The sequence below is a fragment of the Martes martes genome, assembly GCF_963455335.1.
Source record: "Martes martes genome assembly, chromosome: 1".
NCBI lineage: Eukaryota > Metazoa > Chordata > Mammalia > Carnivora > Mustelidae > Martes > Martes martes.
The window spans coordinates 189,440,051-189,460,635 of record NC_137888.1 but is presented as its reverse complement, the minus strand read 5'-3'; the positions used below and the strand labels follow the sequence as shown (position 1 = coordinate 189,460,635).

The window sequence follows — 20,585 nt, the reverse complement described above, 5'->3', positions numbered from 1 at the left end:
TTGAGTACATTGTGCAATAGCAGGGCTAATAGTAAATATTGTCATCTCATTTATAATCTCAGATAAAGAGTGTTGAACGTTTCATCCTTAAGTACAAGTTCCTTCTAGTTTTAGTGTCCTGGAACTTTTATATAAAGTTGGGATATTGAATTTGATCAATACACTTTTCCACATCTACTGAGATGATCCTATCCTCTATCTCTTATTAGTCTAGTGAAAGACAATGCTCAGTAGTCTAATATGAAACCACATTGCACTGGTCACAGTGTATTCCCTTCTCATAGATTGTACGTTCACACACATACACAATCTGTCTACCTATCTGATAGATTTTAGGATTTTGGTATCTGTATTTCCATGTGCAGTGAGTCTATAGAGTTCCTTTCTGTGATGTTCTTGTCAGGGTCATGTGCAAGAAGGCAACTCATACAACAAACTGAGAAGTGGAAGAATTTCTTTCGCTTTTTTTCAGTTTTCTGGCAGAATTTTTTCCATCAGTTATATGGATAATAACAGTCTTATTCAGATTCTTTCTTTCTTTCTTAATTGCATGGTAGAATGCAGCAGTAAAGTTATCTGGGACTGATGTTATCATTGTGAGAGGGTTTTAATTGAGGTTTGATTTCTTTAATGGTTATCCAATTATTCTTTTTTTTTTTTACTTTGTGTCAGTTTAGGTAAAATGTATTTTTCCTAGAAACTTCAAATTTCACCCCAATTTTCAAATCCATTGGTTTAAAATTATTCATTATATGCTCTTTTCCTTTTGAATGATGGCAATATTCAGATAAACCTTTAGCATATTACTGTCAGTTTTTATTTTCTTCCAATAAATGCATACAAGTAATAACTACAAGTAAGTTACTCTCTAATCATGTTTAGTTGCATCCATGAGTTTTAGGTTTTATTCCTTCAGTTAAAAATTATTTCTAATTTCCTTTGATTGCTTTTTCTTTAGGATTCCTTTTTTTAAAATTTATTTTTAAAATTTCTTTTCAGTGTTCCAGAATTCATTGTTTATGCACCACACCCAGTGTTCCATGCAATACGTGCCCTCTGTAATACCCACCAGGTGAGGCTGGTGGTGGATATTATAGAATTCCATTTGGATGACTCTGCTGGTGATGAATTCTCTCAGCCTTGTCAGAAAATGTGTTTGTTTCACTTTCATTCTTAAAAGAATATGTTAACTGGATATGAAAATCTAGGGTGACAGTCATTTTCTTTCAGTTCTTTAAAGATGTTATCCTTGGGTGGTATAATCGATTAAGCTTCTGACTCTTGCTTTCGGCTCAGGTTCTGATCTCAGGGTCACAGGATCGAGCCTAAATCTGCTTGGGACCCTGTCCCTCTTCTTCTGCTTCTCCCCTCAATGCTCTCTCTCCCCCCTTCTCGCAAATGAATAAATAGTTAAATAAAGATGTCATTCCATGGTCTTGTGATTTTCTGGGGTTTTGTTGTTGCCTTTTGTCTCTTGGTCTGTTACTCCTTGGAATGTGAGGTTTCCTCACCCCCACCCCACTATTACACCTGAGACTCACCCTTCGCTTTCTGTAGTTGTACCATGATACCCTCAGGTGTGAATGCTATACCCCCCGCTCTGGCGTTGGTGTGTTCTTGACTTTTGCCAGTTTTGAAAAAATTTACAGCCATTATCTCTTTAAATATAGAGTTCACTGAAACTGTTTTGGAATTGTGAATAAATATTTCTTAGGCTTTCTCATTATATTTTATGTTTTCTGACCTCTCATACTTTTTCCCACTCTTCCTTCATCTCTTTCTAGTACATTCTGAATATTTTCAGATGGCTCATCTTTAAGGGTTTAGTAATTCTTCTTTTGCTCCTAAATTCATTCCTTGAGTTACTGTATTTTTCTGCTCTAGAATTTCTGTTTGGTTCTTTTTCACATCATCTCATTTTCTTACAGATTCCAGCTCTTTGTTTTTAAATATCTTTTCTACCTAGAAACAAGTTAAAGATAGTTATTTTAATGACTGTGTCTTATCATTCCAATTTTGGGTATCCTGTGATTCTAATCTTATTTGTATTGACTTGTCTCTGCATATGCTATGGGGTATATATATGCACACATTCATGTGTTGGGTATTTGAAGAAAATAATTTGTAGAAATGATTTAAGATCTTGGGTGTGGTATTTTTTTTTCCCCCCAGGGATGACATTTTTTTCCCCTTTGGTTCTGCCAGGCATCTAGTATGACTATCAATTTGGGATCTTACATTTCCAAAAGTGAAATTTTCTCCATTGCCCACATGATTTGAAATTGGGCTGTGTAGCTGGCAGCAGGCCAGACTTATATCTGGGTCATTCTTTTTCCAAGGATATCACTTCCCCAGATTTTTGCATTCCCACCCAGGTATGGAGATTTAGGAAGTACTCTGCCATTGGAAACCCAGCTTTTATTATTTTTAGCCCCATCTGCCTCTTCAAGACATCGATGCCCTCAGTAGAGAAGCAGCCGTAAAAGGTGGGCTCCTCTCTCTGGATTTCTGGCTGCTTTGGATCTTGACCTTATAATCCCTTGCTGGCTTGTTACCTCTAGCAGATGTTTGTGTGTATTCTGTAAAATTCTTCCTAGTTGAACACAGTGGGATATTTAATTCAAATTATTTGGTCTGTTAGTAATAGAAGCAGAAGTCATTCTTTTTCTTTTCTCTTTTGGTGGTCTGAAAATATCCTGCCCTACAGGTTTTATTCTTTAATTATTATTTAAACTAATTTATCCTAACCTGAACATTTCCATAATTTATCATCTTTAAAATATAATGGAAATCATAGGGAAAATAATGAATCTATGTATTGGCACAACTAATGGACACTCATAGTCTCCATTGTTCACCATTCATGATAAATTGGAGGTAGTAGAACATACTGAAATGTCTTTTGTACCCTCAGAGAAGTATTAAATCTAGAAGGAGCACAATTTAGAGCTGGTTTGGTAGTGTTATTTCCTAGCTGTTACTTTGTGTTATTCTCATAAAAACCCGAGGATATAATTAAAATGTTTTCTACCATAGTAATTCAGAGAGAGGAAAAATGAGGCACAAAAGAGTGACATGTCCAAGTCCGCAGAGTAAATTTCGTGACAATGTTGATAGGGAGCCTGCTTAAATTATTTAAGACTTTTCCACTGAGAGTAAAAAACAAAGTGGCAGACAGTCCAGACATTATTCTTAGGAGACTGAAAATGATCTTTTAATTCTTTGATTTGGTGATGAATATGCCTAGTACTTAAGACAAGTGATTAAAAATATATATTTTTTCTTTTTTAGTTGGGTAGGGCTGGGCATAATTTTTACAGAACCATGAAGTTTACCTTACCAGTCCTTTATTTTCAAAGCACGTTCTAGAAAGTTCTGTTTAAAACTCCAGACAGTCATTTTCTTTAGAAGAGGCATTATCTGCCACCTGACATTCTCTTGATTCCAGATTATTTACATGAGGCTCTAGTAGGGGAAACAAAATTTGCCCTGTGACAGGGTTGCAAAATGGTAATAGTGAGCCAAAATAGTTAGGTCAGTGCATTGGAGTCTGGGAAGGGCATGGAATGGGTGGCAGGTATCCAGCTCCTAAATGAGCTGGCCACAAGAAAGTAAAGATGAGTTCCCAAGGTGCCTTCCCAGCACTCTCTTTCCCTGCCTCTGCACGGCTCCTATCCTCTCCAAAGAGTGTGTTCTACCTCATGTACCCTTAAAGGAGGGAAGAGGAAGAAGGGGGGCACTTGACATAGAATTGAGCTGGAGATCTAATTTTACTAACACTACTGAGACAAAGTGGCCCCAGTGAGATATTTTAATTCTCTAAATGCTCTTTCTTTGGATCCTCTCCCTTCTTTCCTCCATTTTTTTTTTTTTTTGGATTTTACTTTAATAAACAAGACACAGTTTCCATTGCTCACCATTCATTATAAATTAGAAGGAGCAGACCATAGTACAGTGTCTTTTGGATTATCAGAAAAATATTAACACCAAAAGGAGTACAATTTAGAACTGCTTTTTCTAGGGTGTCCTGATTGGTTGAGCAGCCAACTTGACTGACACCCCTGGAATTTCAAAACAATGGAGGATTGCTTATGTAAGGTGGCTTACAGACATGTTAGGCATAGAATGGAGTGAATTATACAAATGTTATTACAAAATGGTACGTCAAATATTACTAATATTAATTTTATTCTTTCCTTCATATTAACCTCCAGCAACCTCTAGGAGAGTCCTTTTCCCATATTCCATATTCCTTTCTGGAAGAGACAAAGAGAAAATGAGAAAAGAGAACACCACACAGAGTGAAGAGAAGCAAGTAGAGAGAGGGAAAAGTCTTGGGAGTGGGGAAAAATCTTGGGAAAGTTTCTATAAGAGTGTGAAGATCGATGTATGATATCCATTTCTGGGGATGAGATGGGGATTAGGATCCTAAGGATGGAAATGATGATAGACTTTGTTCCATCATCATTTTGCAAGATGCAACTGAAAGTTATTTTTGGCACTTGGATTACTCTTTTCTGAAAAGAACTCTGTGCTGAGGTTTCATGTCAATCAAAGTTTCATAAGGGTTAACGTTAACTATGGCACACTAGTCATTCTTCCTATCACTTGAAGTAAATCTCAATAGGATTCTGTAGATTGTTTAGTCATCAATGACCTGTGGAAATCTTTTGCCTCAACTATTGGGCATATGTAGAGAAAGCTAGAGCTTGGTAAAATATTTTAAAAATAATCAAACTAAGAACCGTTTTGAAACCATGGGGTGTGGATCATCTCCAAATTTTTATAAAGGGAAGTTTCTCAAGTATAACTAGACAGTCATCCTTTTGGGTTGTGGTAAAATAAATCATTTAATAGGACATTAGATTTGATTATTTCTAAAGCTGACATAATTCTATGGTTTCTTGTTCCCAATTTTGATCATAGGGACTTGATTTATTAATTAACATATTAATCCAATAAATAGAGTCTTTAATTCCTCACTACAGAAATCTGGTTCTATAAAGGTAGACAGAATATTCTACACAGAATAAAAGAATAGGCAGCACCGTGCCTTAGAAACACAAACTTCAGAGGAAGGGAAAAGCAAACTAAAATCTCTTTTCCAGCTGTGTTTAAACTGATGGATTTTTTATTTAAAGAACTTTGAATATACTAAAGACTAAAGCGTCATTAGCCAAAAGAATCTTCTCTTGAACTTCCATGCTAAAGAAAAATTTTTATTGTATCAATTTGGTGATGAGCGCTAGCAAACACTTTCCTTGGTACGGAGGATACCTCTGCATGGGATTGCCTGGTGGGTATAGGATTGAACTGCCCAAGGAGCTGAAGTTAAAACCCTCCTTTCCCCTGAGAAAACATGAGAATACTATAATCTGCTCCCTCAGCCTTTCTCATCAGAGGCTGCTATGCTGAGAACAGACCCTCTCTGCAAAGGAGGAGAGTTTTTTCAAGCTGGTGGGGTGTTTTAAGAGGTACAATTCAGTGACCAGAACATGTGCTAAATAAGCAAAGCTGTCCTTTCTCATCTACCTCGACTGTCCATGATTATGATATAAGTGTGGTCCAGTGGCTAGAATTATGGTGATTTTTCAAAAATGCCAGTGTCAAAATTTTGCCTCGACAGTATATCTGTAACTACTAATAATGCTGTTTTGGGCTGACTCAGTTGCTTTGAAATTGCACAGGCTCTGTTATGAGTAAATGAGAGGCAACCAATTATCTATAAAATAAAGGCATGCACAGAGGAGAGTTTGATGAATTACAAATGAGCTCTGCTGACACAACAGGGTGTGGAAACCTGCCCCACTCTGACTTTCTATCCGAGTTATGGGCCATGCTTGCATACTTTACAAACAACTTGGCCCACTCCATTCTAACATGGAGCAGGAGAGGGGACAGGGAGATAGTAAAACCTCCCCTCACTAGGACACAAGTCATTGGTTTAAAATTAAGTAGGAAACTCAACGTGGGTGTGTGGAGGCAGCAACCCCAAGTGTTAAATATGCACATGAAGAATTACTATGCTCCAGGAAAGATGCTCACATAAGGGATACAGATGCAGTGTCCTCTGATGGGATTCAGAGCAGACACTAAAAGAGCCATCGCAAAGCTGCATCCTAGAACTCAGCCTGGCTTGTGTACCGCCAAGGCATAAATTCACCGAAGCAGAAGGCAGATGTTGAATTCCTGGAACCAAAGGATTTCCACCTCATCAGGGGTCTGTCCGGTGAAGGGAGCATCGCTCAGCAACCCTTGGACTGTGGGCTCCGCCTATACCTGGTGAAGGCAATGCCTGTTTTTCACTATTGCTTAAGAAACTGCAATTCAAAGTCATTTTCTACTTGAGAAAGGATACAGAAAGTAGTCAGAGTACCAAAACATCCTGCAGGGTTATGTGGGAAGATCAAGAGAATTCTATACAACTAAGCGGGTGTTGATGCCCTGGTAGCTTCAAGAGGCTGAGAAAACAGTGCATAGTTTTGGGATGTTTATCTCTGTGGTCCTATGGCAGTCCTATGCTGAGGATTAATGTGGGTTTATACATGAAGAAGATACAGAACAGGGGTTTCTGCTTACTGAGAGGTTGCTAGGTATTTCCACACTGAACATTCAGCAGAGAGCAGGGGTTTTTGTCTATTATAGGCCATTTCCCATATTGGGCATCTCTGGGTATAGGTTGCCACATTCTTTAACACACTGGTTTTTAAGGTAGGCTAATGGCAAAGTGTTGAGGCCAAGCCCTGTGAGTTCACCTCCCAGGAGAAGCAGTGATTTCAAACCGATCCAATCAGCCTAGATGAGGGGCCTAATGTGGGGCTTCCTGCCCGGTGTCTTCTAGCCAGGTACAAGAGACTGGCCTCTTACCCCTGGGGAAGCCAACTCTGGTTCCCTCGGGTGACTTATCTTCTCCACATTCCTGGTAAGAGGCTTAGGGAGCACTGGTTTAGGGAGTTGCCACAGGCCGGGAGCCCGCTTGCTCTGGGTTTGAATTCTGATGTCCACTGCTGTTTTCCAAAGATGAGAATCATTTGTTTAAGATAATTTTAGGTGACCTTCATTGAACCTTGCTTAACTTACTCTCTTTCAATACTTTTAAATAGGTCACATAGAGAGTCTCGTCTGGTGCTGGACTGAATGCCTCTGTAACGGTGGTTAGCCTCTCTTTTTTAACAAAGGGAGAATGAATCTCAGTCCCAGATGCTGTAGGCAAGCAACAACACCACGCTGGAATTCATCAGCGTTGTTTTTCTTTCATCTTCATTTGTATGCTTGACTTCTAATACAAGCAATACTCATTTTTCATTGAGGTTAGGATATGAAGTTTAAAAGTGAATCAGGTGAATAAGGAGCACACAATACCCTGGTGGGAAACAAAGATGAAAAAAAAAAAAAAAGCCTGAGGAGATGGGAATGAGAGCGATTTGGGAAACACTGTATTTGCCCAAGGTCATATTACTTAGGCACATGGTCATAAGATGTAATAAAGAGGGCAGGCAGCCAAGGGAGGCATTGGGTTGGTCTTGGAACAACTTACAAGGAGGGCAAAGTCAGTTGGTGCAAATTCAGCCCCATTTGGGTTCCTGCTGCCCGGCTGCGGTGCGGCTGGGGAGCCGGATGACGGGGTAGGTGGCATGAACAAGGCTGGCAGGGGAAGCCCAGCAGGGAAGAGAGAGGAAAGTGCTTCAAGGTGGAATCAGGCAGGCAACCAGAGCGGATGAAGAGGCTAAAGAGCACATTTGAAGGGCGCGAGGAGAGTTGGGAGAGAGTGGCAGAGCTCGCTGGGCAATGGAGCTCTTTCAACAAAGACGGGCTGTGCAGACACTAAGAGAATAGTCTTTGGGGGGTGACTGGGTTCTGTCTCTGCTCTGTCCCTTGCAGCTATCTGCCTCCAAATAACACTTAGCATCACTGAGTGCTGGTTTTCTCATCCTCTGCAGGATGGGGTCGGAGAACCCATGTCTTCTCAATTCGGTAATGCCGGCTCCCTTCACCGAGTCCGGCGCTGCAGCCTAGCGCCTCTGCCCTCGTGCGCGCCGCAGATCGTACGGTCCTGCTGAGTGAGCGACAGCAGCAGCTCGACACTGGCTCTGCCTGAGACTGACTCGCTGCTGAGGGTAATAAATGGGGAGACACTGGAGAGGCCAAGTTTATCTGAAGTTTAAATAAATAATGAATAACTTTTCAGGCCTAGGTATATTCAAATATTGTATGACAGCCCTATATTTATTTACTTAGATTTTATTTATTAGAGAGAGAGAGAGCCCGAGGGGCAGAGGGAGAAGCGGGTTCTCACCGTGCAGGGAGCCCAATGTGGGGTCCAATCCCAGGACTCTGGGATCATGACCTGAGCCGAAGGCAGGCACTTAACTGACTGAGCCACCCAGGCACCCCAGGACAGCTGTATTTATTTGATGAAATTTTAGAAGTACTGTAAACCCCTAACACTGTATAAACATTTTGCGTGGATGAATTTTGAAAAGGAAGGAGAGAGCAGTGTCAAAAAACCAGGAGGACCAACTTAATGATCATGTTTCCAGGAATGAATGTTCCTTTTCCCCTTTGTCTCTAAAGGGAAGTGTATATAGTCCCTTTAAAGATTTATTGACTGATTTTTAGAGAGGGGCAGGGAAAGGGGCTGAGAGAGAGGGACAGAGAGTCCCAAACAAACTCCTCCCTGAGCACAGAGCCCAACGCAGGGCTGACCTGAGATAAGGACCTGAGCCGAAACCAAGGTTCAGACACTTAACTGACTGTACTACCCAGGAACCCCTATAGTAGTCCCTTTATCCTACAGGAAATGAGGATGCTCTTGGTGAAATCCTAGAACCTTATGTTTAAGTCCCTAGCCTCCGAGGTACTAGCTGTGCGATCTGGCAACCCACGTCATCCCTCCTTTTCTCCATTCCCACATCTGACTGCTGAGAACATTGACGGTGATTCGTTTGGTCTATAACCAAAGACTTGTAAAGACAGGCCTTAATGTTAATAATCTAAAAACCCACAGGCACTATGGCAACAGTTTGTACAGGAAGTTAGGATGACTATCTTTCTGGCAAGATTTACAAGGCAGGTTGATTCACCTGGAAGACAGGAGATTTGGGGCCTCAAGGCAGGACAGAAGCAAAAACTGAGAAAGCAAAGCATACAGGAAACTTGGGTACTAAGTTTAAATCCTCTTAAAACATCTAGAAAATACATCCTAACGCAGAATCCTATATTTCAGCAAGCCTCAGGAAAAGCCTAGAGCTTTCTCGCCTCTCTCTGAAAGTACCCATTATGTAAGAAACCCAGGGTGGGGGGGCAAGGAGCCTTGTAAGTTGAGTCTGAAGAACAGTGATTCCATTTGAATGGGACATTCCAATATGAAACACCGGCTTTCTTTCATGAGAGGAGTAGAAAGAGGTCTGAGGCTATGCCTATGGGTCTTTGTTCTTAGGCAGACTAGCTTGATCCAGAGCAAGTAAGGAGGGAGGGAGTAAGGAAGAAATGAGAAGGTGAACAGTGAAAAAGGTTCAGAGTAAATGATCAAAGACAGCTTCTGCTAGCACTACACTGCATCCCTTTGGGCAACTGGATACAGAACTGACAAACCAATGACATCCTCCGATTTCATTCTCCAGCGAAATAAGCATTCTAGAATGCAAGTGCCTGAGTGCTGTGACATCCTTAAACAATAATGGGCGAAAGGCCATTGATAGTGGGTCTTTAAGTAAGTAGGACATTTTAAACATTTTTTTTTTTTTGAAGATTTATTTATTTATTTATTTGTCAGAGAGAGAGAGAGAGGAGCGAGAGTGAGCACAAGCAGACAGAGTGGCAGGCAGAGGGAGAAGCAGGCTCCCTGCCGAGCAAGGAGCCCGATGTGGGACTCGATCCCAGGACGCTGGGATCATGACCTGAGCCGAAGGCAGCTGCTTAACCAACTGAGCCACCCAGGCGTCCCAGTAAGTAGGACATTTTAAAAAGGAGGGTGGGGAGAAAATGCCCAAGAAATGCATATATATTAAAAACTATCTAAAAAAGACATCTATTTCAAAGTGAAAACAGAATACTATGAAGGTGTTTCCTACCTAAAAATCATGATCACTAAATGATGGATACAATCTTATATAATTCAGTTGCTACCAATATTCACCAATTGTGTTTTTAATTTGTGTCTGATCTACTTTAGCAGCTTATAATGTAAACACAAGACTGCATGAAGCAGCCTATTTCAAAAAGAAACTATTCAGGGGAAAAGTGCTTAATCCAAGGTCCATGGAAGGAGGTTTATTAACAGGGCTGACAGATAAAATGCAGGCTACATGGTATTTTTTAGCCTAGGGATGCCCCAATATTTCATAGCAACCCCACTTATTAGTATATTTCAGAAGATCCATGAGGCCCTGGACAATGCATAAAAATTTGGTGTATATACATATTTTGAAGAAGGAGACTGGCTATAGCCTTCTACCAGAATCTTAAATCTGTGATTTCCCAACAGTTAAACATTCAGTAATGCAAAGAAATAATTCTATCCTGTCTGACCTTTCCCTGTGACCTTGAGCTTCCCAGCAGCCCAAATTAAAGGGAAGCATAAAACCAGGGTGTCTGGGTGGCTTAGTCTGTTGAGTATCTAACTCTTAATTTTGGCTCAGGTCACAATCCCAGGGTGGTGAGATCACGCCTTGTGTCAGGCTCAGTTGTGGAGTCTGCTTGAGATTCTCTCTGCCCCTCCCCTCTCCTCTCTAAAATAAATAAATAAATCTTAAAAAAAAAAAAAAGAAAAGAAAAGAAAGAAAGACCATTTAGCTGAGGAGAAGAGATCCAAGTGGAAGAAAGATCTGGTCAGGAGGTTGTGAGCTGGCTTACAGCACCGTGAAGCCTAAGGAGGGAATCTGAGAGGTGCGCTCTCGAAGGGTTTGGGCTTTTTAAATGATCAGGTTTGCACTGCAAACTCTTTTGGCCTGCTTGGTGAGGTTGGTTTGGAGAAGGGCAGGACGGTGACTTGAGGTGGACTGGAAGGAAACGGGCAGACAGGAGAGTGCCCCATGGAAGGTGGCATGCAGGCAGGGAGGCAAAGGAAACCCAGAGATAGGAATCCATGCCTCGAGGGGCAGGGTTTTCTCCACTCTGGCTTTCATGTCTTTGAACCCCCCTGCGCCTGCTTGTCTGTACCCATCCTGGGCAGGGAGCCTCCTTCTGGGGCCCCATGGAGGCTGTGAGTGATGAAATGTCCGGTGTTTACCTGCACAGTCACTGAAAGTAGGCCCGCAGGGTTGCGGCTTCTGCTGCCATGTCCTCCTCGGACCTCCACAAGGTTGGGGAGTCCTCCTCTTCCTTGTCATGTTTCTGGAGCTTTGGAGGAAACAATGGAATCAGCTCATGAATGGGTCCTCGGGATCTCAGAACAAGTGTTGTGGGCTGAACACAATTTGCAAGTCAGAGGCTGGAAGCTTGTGTGTCTTTTCATTGCACTAGTTGCCCAGATTTGAAAATAGGGAAGTGTTGTGTAAGAATCCTCATTTCCAGCTTTTGTGATCAAATAACCAGATTAGGCTAGCCTGTGGTCCATTCCATGCCTTGTCTTATCTGCAGAGGTGGTGAGTGGGGGCCACACGGGGGAGCACCCTCCCGTGTTCCATAACCCCCCACCACTCTCTAGTCTTAGGCTCAGCTGGCATCGCTCATTTATTTTACTCACCGACACCAAAGGCAAGGAGTTGGCCCCCTACCCATGACCATTCCCCTAAGCTGGCCTGCAGTTTACCTACTAGACATTTTGTTCAGTGAACCAAAATAGCCCAAGCAAATCGTGATAATATTACAGGAGCCATGAGTACTGAGTGAGAAATAAGAGCATATTTATTAAAAGAGCCTTAAGGAGGCAAACAGTTAAAAAAAGAAAAAAAGAAAACATCAAAAAATTAACAATCGATCTAACTCAATTAAATCATTTTAAAATCCCCTTCAAACACCCGCATTTATTTTTTAAGACATCTTGTATATGTCTCAGATTTACAGAGAAAGTAAATAAAATTTCAGTTCTATCAGAGAGAAGATGTCCTCAGAACTTTTCATTGGAAGAGCTCAATTTCTTCCCTTCATCTCCTATTGCAATTCAGTTTTATTAACTAGATTTGTTATTCCTGTGTGGGGCTTTATCCATTGTAAAATGCTAAAGGTATAAATTCCTAGGATGCACGGCGTAGTATTTTGTAAGTCATTTGAAGAGATTGAGGTAAATGATTTAACAGCACCAATGATGGCTGGTATTTATGATATGAATGGGTAGTTTCTTTGATGTGTATCATTTCATTTAATCTGTACCATCATCTATACGTAAGGCAGGGACTGCTTAGCTCCATCTTACCAAGGAAGAAATGGGGATCCGAGGAGGTTCCTTCATTTGTTGAACTTATCACCCAGCTAGGCAGTGACAGAGTTGTTCACAATAATTTTCGCCATTTTCTCTATCCTAGAGGAACTGCCAGGTCATCGAAGAGTGGCCAGCTCTGCCTGCCAGGTGCATACCCCCACAAAAGGCAGATCCTTTGAAAAGTATCTTGCTGCCTCAGCAAAAAGTCTCTCCACTGCCATAATGGAATTTCCTATCTCAGGCCCAAATCACTGTAAATCTAATGCAGAGATACCCCATCCCCCCTCTCCCCCGCCCTGAACCGCGTGGCCCCTTGCAGCAGATGGGGAAATTTCCCCGTAGTTCAGAGCAAACTTTGCTGCACAAGGCAAAACAGTGAAGGAATGATAGCCCAGCTCTCCAGCTGAGCTGTATTTCCACTCGGGGTAAGTTTGAGCCTAAATGAGGTTCATTAGCATATAACTGGGCCACAAGTATGTTGATGAGGGTCATGGATCTTCCGTTCAGAATATGGCTGCCAGCACTCTAGTTTTACATTTTGCCACATAGATTTAATTCTCCTTAGTGGAAGAAAACCACATTAAGAAGTCATTTCCTTCCTTACGGAGGCAGATATGACGCAACTGCTACGGGCGAGGCAAACGGGATTGCTATTTTTCTACTTGAGAACTAATTTTCATTTTGATACTAGCTTTAGGTCTGTTATAAATCCCTCTTGTAACAATCCAATAGGATGACAAAGAACAGTATATACAGCCTGGAAAATATGGCCTCCCCACTTCTGGTGCTGCCATCGAAAAGATCCAGAAATCAAACATTAAGTGGCTTCATCACCACAGATCATACCAGATGAATCCAAATAATTTAGAGCCTGTGAGTGCTAATGCCTCCCTGGTTATTAGGCGACCGTCTGTTTTTGTCATATGCCTTACAGATGGCAACGTTGTGCCGACACTTCCAAGTTGTTTATGCGAGGTAGGGAATAAATAAAACAAAAACTAATCATATTTGCAAAGCTCTGTTGTATATGGCTTTTAAAACTTAGAGGTTTCCCTCCAAAAACTCCCAGATGGGAGCGTGTGGCTTTCTTTAGGACAGCCGTGTTCAGTGCTAGCTGCCCACTGGCATCCCCTGGCGAACTCAAGAAACTGCTATTGCCCGGGTGCACACAGGGGATCTGCTTTAATTTGTCTGGACACGGCTCGAGTTTGGGGATTTTTTTTTTTTTTTTCAAACTTCTCAGCTCATTCTAAGGTGCACTTACTGTTGAGAAGCCCCGCCCTTGGGAGAAACGTGTATGTGGACAGACAGAACCCGTGTACCTGAGAAATAATACATCTGCCTTCGAGCCCAGTGCTTTTTGTCCTGTCCACAGAGTAGAGGCTTTCCTTGGAAACCCTGCTCCAGAACTGTTTTGCTTCTATTCTCATTCTGTCAGAGTGTCTGGGCCACGGGGCTTGTCCCAGCAACACTAGGATGCTGATCCGGTTCAGGAGACTTTGAGTACATTTTCAGTCTCAGCAGAAATAGGGAGCCCAGGAAAGATCCCGGTGAATAAGACTTGTGCCTCAGAAGAGCCGCCCAGGTGACCTGGAAATTAAACATGCTGTAGTTTGGAGTGAATTTCTGTTTCCCTGAGGCAACCCAAGAACCTGGACGGTACAAGCGTTGCAGACCAGCAGAGATCAACTCTAATGACCTCCAATGGCTGTTCATCCAGAAGGTACTAAATGCCTTGAGGAAGCTTTAATGCCGGGGGGCGTTCAATTCAGATGAACCCTCCAGATTAATTTAGGCTGCCCACAGGGAAAGGCAGTGACTCCTTCTTCATGCACACAGCATTTATTCTGTGTCTGCAATGCTAGGGGCTGGCCTTGGCATTAGAACACTGAAACAGACCCCGTTACTGTCTTCAGGGGGCCCGCAGATAGGGAGAATAGACACCAAATGGTTAATTATCAATGAGAGGGGAATTTCTAAGTGGGAGGGCTGCTGCTGGGAAAGCACGGCCCAGTCTGAAAGCCTTTTGAGAGTCAGCTGAGTTTGAAAAAGAAACAGAGTGCTATAATAAAGAGTGATGGGGGTTCGAAGGAACATCCAGCAACTTGTCTCCAAGAAGATGAGGTTTGGCCCAGACACTGACAATGAGAGGGACAAGCTCCTTAACCTCTTTGTGCCTCAGTTTTACCCTCTGTAAAAGGGAGCAGTAAGAGTTGTGAGCAGTGATGTGCTGGGCACATAGTAGTAGTCACAGCAATAGCAAAAAACTATTCTTAGGCCACGTACGCTGTCCCATGACAGTGATCACTGACCAATGCAGAGACCTTATGGCCAGGAGCAAAAGTGTTTTTCCTATCTTCATGGTTCCCCAATGATATGTGTCTTTTTGACCTTAAATATCCTGTAAAAGGATTAAGAGCTATGGTCAAAATTCAGGCCCATACCAAAGAACCTACTGACACATTTAAACCTGAGGAGGAAATTTAGCTCCTTCAGATCTAAAATGACTTAGAATAATCCCTAACTCTCAGGGTTGTCGTAAGGAATGGATAAGGTATTAATGGAGGCTCCTCAGAGGTAAAGGTCATGGTCCTAGAGTAAAAAGCATGTGGTAATGGTCAAATGCAGTCACATTACCTTGGGGTGAACAAAAATACTAAAACAAATGAAATGAGTGTCCTGTATATCTCATCCAGTATTTGGGACATGCTGTTACTGGTAAGTATTATTTGTTTATCTGAAATTCAGACTTAACTAGACTTCTTCCTATATTTTATCTGGTAACTCAGTCCAGGAGACCCCTTTGAAAAAGACCACAGGAAGTACTTGGCTCACTTTTAGGTTGTTCCTAAACCTGCCGAGCTGTGAATACTGGAAAAGATGCAAGCTATCCAAAGGACGAACAACTCAAGACGAGCATTGGGTGCACTCTAAGGCTTATTATTGCAAGAAACAAAGAGTAAATCACTGGCTCCCTTTAAATCTCATAGCTCTTTGGTTCTCAGGCACGTACTTTTCCACATTTTCACATCTCTGAAATCAAAGTGTGTTCCACAATCAACGGTGTGTCATCATTTAATTGGCAGTGTTTTTCTCTGTTAGTAGTACATCAAAGAACAGTGCTCCTTCCAGGTGACTGTCTGGGATTCAACACACTACAGTGCTCTGTCTTTCCTCCTGATAATTACATCACATAAGTTAAATGGCCATGAAAATGCTTAGCACCCCAGCACATCACTCTCCTTCTCTCCATGCAACAGGGAAATTGTTGAACAGATGACATTGTTTTCACAGGCACTTGGTTCTTTAGAGGAAAAGTGCTCACCTAAGTTACAAAGTTTGCAAAAATTTGAACCAAAAAGTCTTTATTCACATTTAACAGAGTGAAGTCTGTGATGGCTTCTGGAAGAGCATTCTACTTCTATATAGCTGTGAAAAGAGATTAAAAAAATGTATCTGCAGTCATTCCACTTTATCTGCCTGAAATGGTTTTGGGGAAGGTAGTGTTAACAGGATTTCTGACTGAAGTACTGATAGGCATCAATGGTGACATTCCGCTCCTTCCCGGGCATTGAGCATGCTATCCGGAGGTATGTGGGGTAAAGATTAATTCCCTGATGTAATGCTCAAACTGCCTTGGCTATTGACTTTTTTTATAGCTCTGTAATGGAATACAGTGGGAAGAATGATGCACCATAATTTAAATGTTTTTCAGAACTCAGAACTAACCTGTAGTAAAATGCAAAATTGTCTTCAGTGGGTAGGGTATGGGGGGAGAAACAATTTAATACCACTTCTTAAAGAAGCAAGTGGCTGCATATAAACTTGGGTGTTGTTATAAAGTACATTAATATATTTCATTGTTATTAGTTTTGTAAAACAACATAAAGAGCAGAAAGCTTAAACTATTTCTTATGGGCTGATGGCTTTGTTCAGATAGGTGTTTATATAAAGTCTTGAAAGGGAAATAATATCAAGGAATAGGGAAGTAAATCTATAATTTTTTTTCAGATCTGATTCTTTGCCTCTACTTTCAACTTAGCCAACAAGCATTTGTTGAGCACATGATATATCCCAGGCACTGCTGTAGGTCTTACACTAACTATAAAGATGAAGAAGCCAAAAATCTGTGCCTTCTGGGGTCTTACCACCTTACAGGGCAGACAAGATTTATACATATGTAATATAATACAAGTCAGTCTGGTATAAGGACTGGGCTGGGCGAGAAGTTCTATCATAGTGCTCTCAGAATACCCAGGATGGGGTCTTGGGTTGACTTTACAAAATTGGGGTTTGACCTGGGCTCAAAAGATGGTGGTGGGATTTTAAGGACAAGGTTATTCTGGACAATGACAACAGCTTCAGCAGACACATAATGTTCAACTTTGCCGACTGCGTGCATCCCTCTTTCCCAAAGAATCCTGATGTGGCCATACCTGACCATCGATCAGAGTGGTCAAGAGAACTGAACCTTAGTTGCCATGTTGAGAAGCCTTAACATCCCATGGTTTAAAGATGGGGAAGATATCTCCATGGCCCAGAAGATGGCCTCTAGTCTATGATTCAAAACCACAAACAGTTTTGAATCCTTCTGAAAGTTATTCCATTTTCAATTGTCTTCCAACCCTTCTGATTAATCAAAAAGAAAGCCTCAGTGCTAGCGTGTCCTTAACATGGGACCAACATGACCTCTAAGAGACACAGGGGAACCATCCAGACTCTAGCTAGAATTTAATAAGATTCTTTTGTTTAGATCACATTTATTTTGAGGGTTATCTCCCATTTATGATGTCATCTCAAGTTTCCTTTTAAAGTAAATTTATTTAAGGTAAGGAGGCGATTTAAAAAATAGATTAAGTAAAACTGTGTCAGAAATACAGCATTAAGCATGGCATTAACCTTGAAAGATAGTCCAGAGGTGGGAGGTTCAGCTGAGAGGAGGGAAGTCACTGAAAATGTGAGGCTAAAACGTGGACCTTCTGGAATGGGGATGTGGTTGTTTCTATTGGGCTGAACTGGAAAATGCTTCAGAATTTTTTTTTTAAACAGATCTTGAAAGTCAAAATAATTTAATATTCTAAGAGCTCCAAAGAACGACCAGTGCCTTAAGATCTGCAGAGACGGTGGAAGGGTGGGGAGGGGTTTTGGGAGGAAGGCTTCCCCAAAGAAGTGCTGGTTAAGCTGAGATGGGAACAATGGCTAGAAATCCCTGAAGCAAGGAGGAGGGAGAAGTGGTATTTCACACAGAGCAGAAGTGCAGAGCACTGGGGAAAAAAGAATCTTGGTAGAGTGACTAGAAATGTAAGGGACATGGTAGATCATTTGCAGCCTGTAGGGATGGCTGAGAAATGTGGATTTTATTTTTGTTGCAAAGAAGACATTAAAGGGTTGGAAGCAGGAGAGTTAAAAGCTTAGAACAGTTTTTCATAGAGTAGCCTTGCTGGAGAATGAGTTAGAGCTTCTGGCTCCTGTGGCATCCGGACCAGAAACTATGGGAGCTGGGCAGGCATGGACGTGGTCGAGGAGGTGGTGGTGGGGACAGAGGGGATCTCAGCTCCCCCATGCACCAGTGTGGTGGTGACTTGGTGGCAACATCTGGAATTAGAGACGGGGGGCTCAGTGCTTGCCTGGAGCAGGCAGACCTTTTTCCGACAGCTTCCTTCTGGCCCCTTTGTAAAGCAACATGGAAGTTGTCTCCCTTGTTCACTCGGCTCTGAACCGGTATGAAAATCCTTCCTGCCCTGCCCAGTATGCACCTCTCCTCAGTCACACGCTTCCCAAACTCCCCAAGAAGGCTTCTTGGACCATTTAGGTCAACTTGAGTTACATTTCATGGTTCTGGATGTTTTCTCATTCTGTCACACACACAGCCAGCATCCTTTGAGCACACATTTCCTCCCCCAAACACCAAACACCCTTTCTCTACATGCTGGTTATTGAGCAGATGGTCACCCACTTAGGTCTTTCTTGGGGTCCTTATGAATCCCCTCTTGCTTTCATTTGATGCAAAATAATAATAAGTCTGTGCTGCCAAACTTGGGCAGCCACTTGTGTCTTCTTAGAAACCTGAGGTTCTTCCAATATTTCTTTGTGCAAAAATATGTTAACTGCCTCCCTTCTTACTCTGTTTGAGCTGGAACCCTGGACTGATGGCCACATGGCGAGATCTCTAAGTGCAACCAAGTGACATCTGGTTTCCTCTTATTCACTGTGAAGTTTCCAAAGCCCTATTTATTGCCCTGATGGAGAGAAATCCAGGTAGTCAACAGAGCATTCATCATTTGATTAGTTGCCCACACTTTGACTTAAGCCTAACTTGCTTGAGTTAAAGCAGAAGATTTTTTGGTTTTTATTTTGTTTTGTTTTTAGTGCTGCCAATGAGGCCAAAATGCTGAAATAAGCTCTTATATTAATTAATGGCACCCTACTTTCAAGGGGTATAGAGTGTTGATGTTTAAGAATTTGTAACCCCCCAAAGTATTTATTAACTAGAAAATCACAGCACTGGAAAGTAATTATGCCAAACCACTGTACTATAACAGAACCCAATTGCTTATCCAATTATACATTAAAGTATCACATTGTCAAGCCGATTGCCAAAGCAGCAAATGAGACTTTGCCAGCGTCACAATTTGGACCAGCTATTACTCAATAGACTACACTGTGAATGGTCTTCAGAGAATCCCAGGCACCCTATGAAACCTGTACAAACTAGGGTGGGCAGTCAGGTTTGGTGGAGCACATGCCTGCGATCATAAAATGGCTGTAATTGGTTGGACATTGTAATTTGCCGTTTTCCATCAGAAGCTTGTTAGGAGCAGCTCAGCAAAGGGAGACTTCTGCTCTTGGTCGTATGTGGTTGATTTCAATGAAAACAAAAGAGCAGTCTCGTCCTGTCAGAAGCGAGATCGGTAAGGCTAACCTGAAATGTACATTTGAGAAAGGTGACCCCAGACAGGGCCTCCTGCATCTGCCATGCTGCCTCCTGGCCAGCCACCATTAGAACGTTCTTACAACATGGCATCAGGGCAGTTGAGGAACAGGGCTCAGGAAGTGAGCCTTAAGGGGCTGCTGGGAGTGTTGATATGGGAGTCACTACACTGGAGAATCATTAGCATAGACAGAGTAAAATACAAACCCAACTTCTTATTTTTAGGACACCGCAGGGCTGAAATCTTCCTGAGGGCTTACCACAGTGACCCTCATGATCCTAAGAAATGAGCGTGATCCTGCCTCAGTCGGGCTGGGAATTTCAGCTGCAAATCCCATGATGGCAGTAGTGATTACCGGGACTCGGCAGAGAAATCAGTGGGCTCACCTAACAGTTCTTGGTATTTCCATTATAATAAGCCCTCACCAATAGTTAATTTGGTAGAAAACTTCCTGTCTAGTTCTCATGTGTATGATAGAAATCACCAAATGACAGTAACGTCCTGACCATCTCCTTACTAAGCCGTGAGGAGTCTGACACCCAATATGTTTTCAAGAAGCGTTGGTTAAGGGTGTTTTCCCTCCCAACACAGCCTATATAAGCTCATCATTCCCATTTTCCGGATGAAACATCAGAGTCTCCTAGATACTTGAATCACTCAATCAACGTCACATGGCTAATGAGGAACAGTAGTTGTTTGGATCAGAAATACGATTGGTGGGCTCCTCGTGCACTCTTGGATCCATTCTGTAAATTCTTGGCGACTTTCCTATGGTTAACATAGCACAGGTGACAGAGCAGCCCAGAGAAGAAAACTGAAGTTGCAAGCACAGATCTACCTCCAAACTGGCATCAGGCTGGGGAGCCTCCTCTGAGGGGGGCAACTGCATCTCAGGCAAGTTTTCAGTAAATAATCACTAATCCCCGACACCTCACCCCAGGCGCCATTGTATCGGAGCTTTACTGGCTTTTTAATGGGTAGGAAATTGGTGAAGCAACAGGGACTAGAGATTTCTACCAGTTTGATTTCCTCAGGCCTCCTGTTTCTAGAAACATTTCTCGCTCACCGAGAAATGAAATGAAACTCCTTCTGAAAGGGAGTTTCATGATGAAACAAAACTTTGGAAAAGGAAACATTTATTCAAAAAGCAATTTCCAAACAACAAAAAAAAAAGCAATTTCCTTGGCCAGGCATGTTCCGCAAGCCTTCCCCCCACCGTGTCTTGGATATTGGTGTTTGACCGAGAGTGTTCTCCTTTCTTCCCAGAGTGATGTCAGCTTTGGTACTCAGAA

The 20,585-nt window shown here is 42.1% G+C and overlaps 1 protein-coding gene across 1 annotated transcript in view; it reads right to left on the bottom strand.

Moving 5' to 3' along the window:
* FHIT (fragile histidine triad diadenosine triphosphatase) overlaps positions 1–20,585 on the bottom strand; it is a gene marked incomplete at its 5' end in the record, with an annotated part of 337,307 nt that overhangs the window by 14,002 nt on the left and 302,720 nt on the right. Inside the window, one exon of the mRNA XM_080813378.1 lies at positions 11,231–11,340. Within this exon, the coding sequence (XP_080669504.1) occupies positions 11,239–11,340 (102 nt within the window). The remainder of the gene's footprint in view (positions 1–11,230; positions 11,341–20,585) is intronic.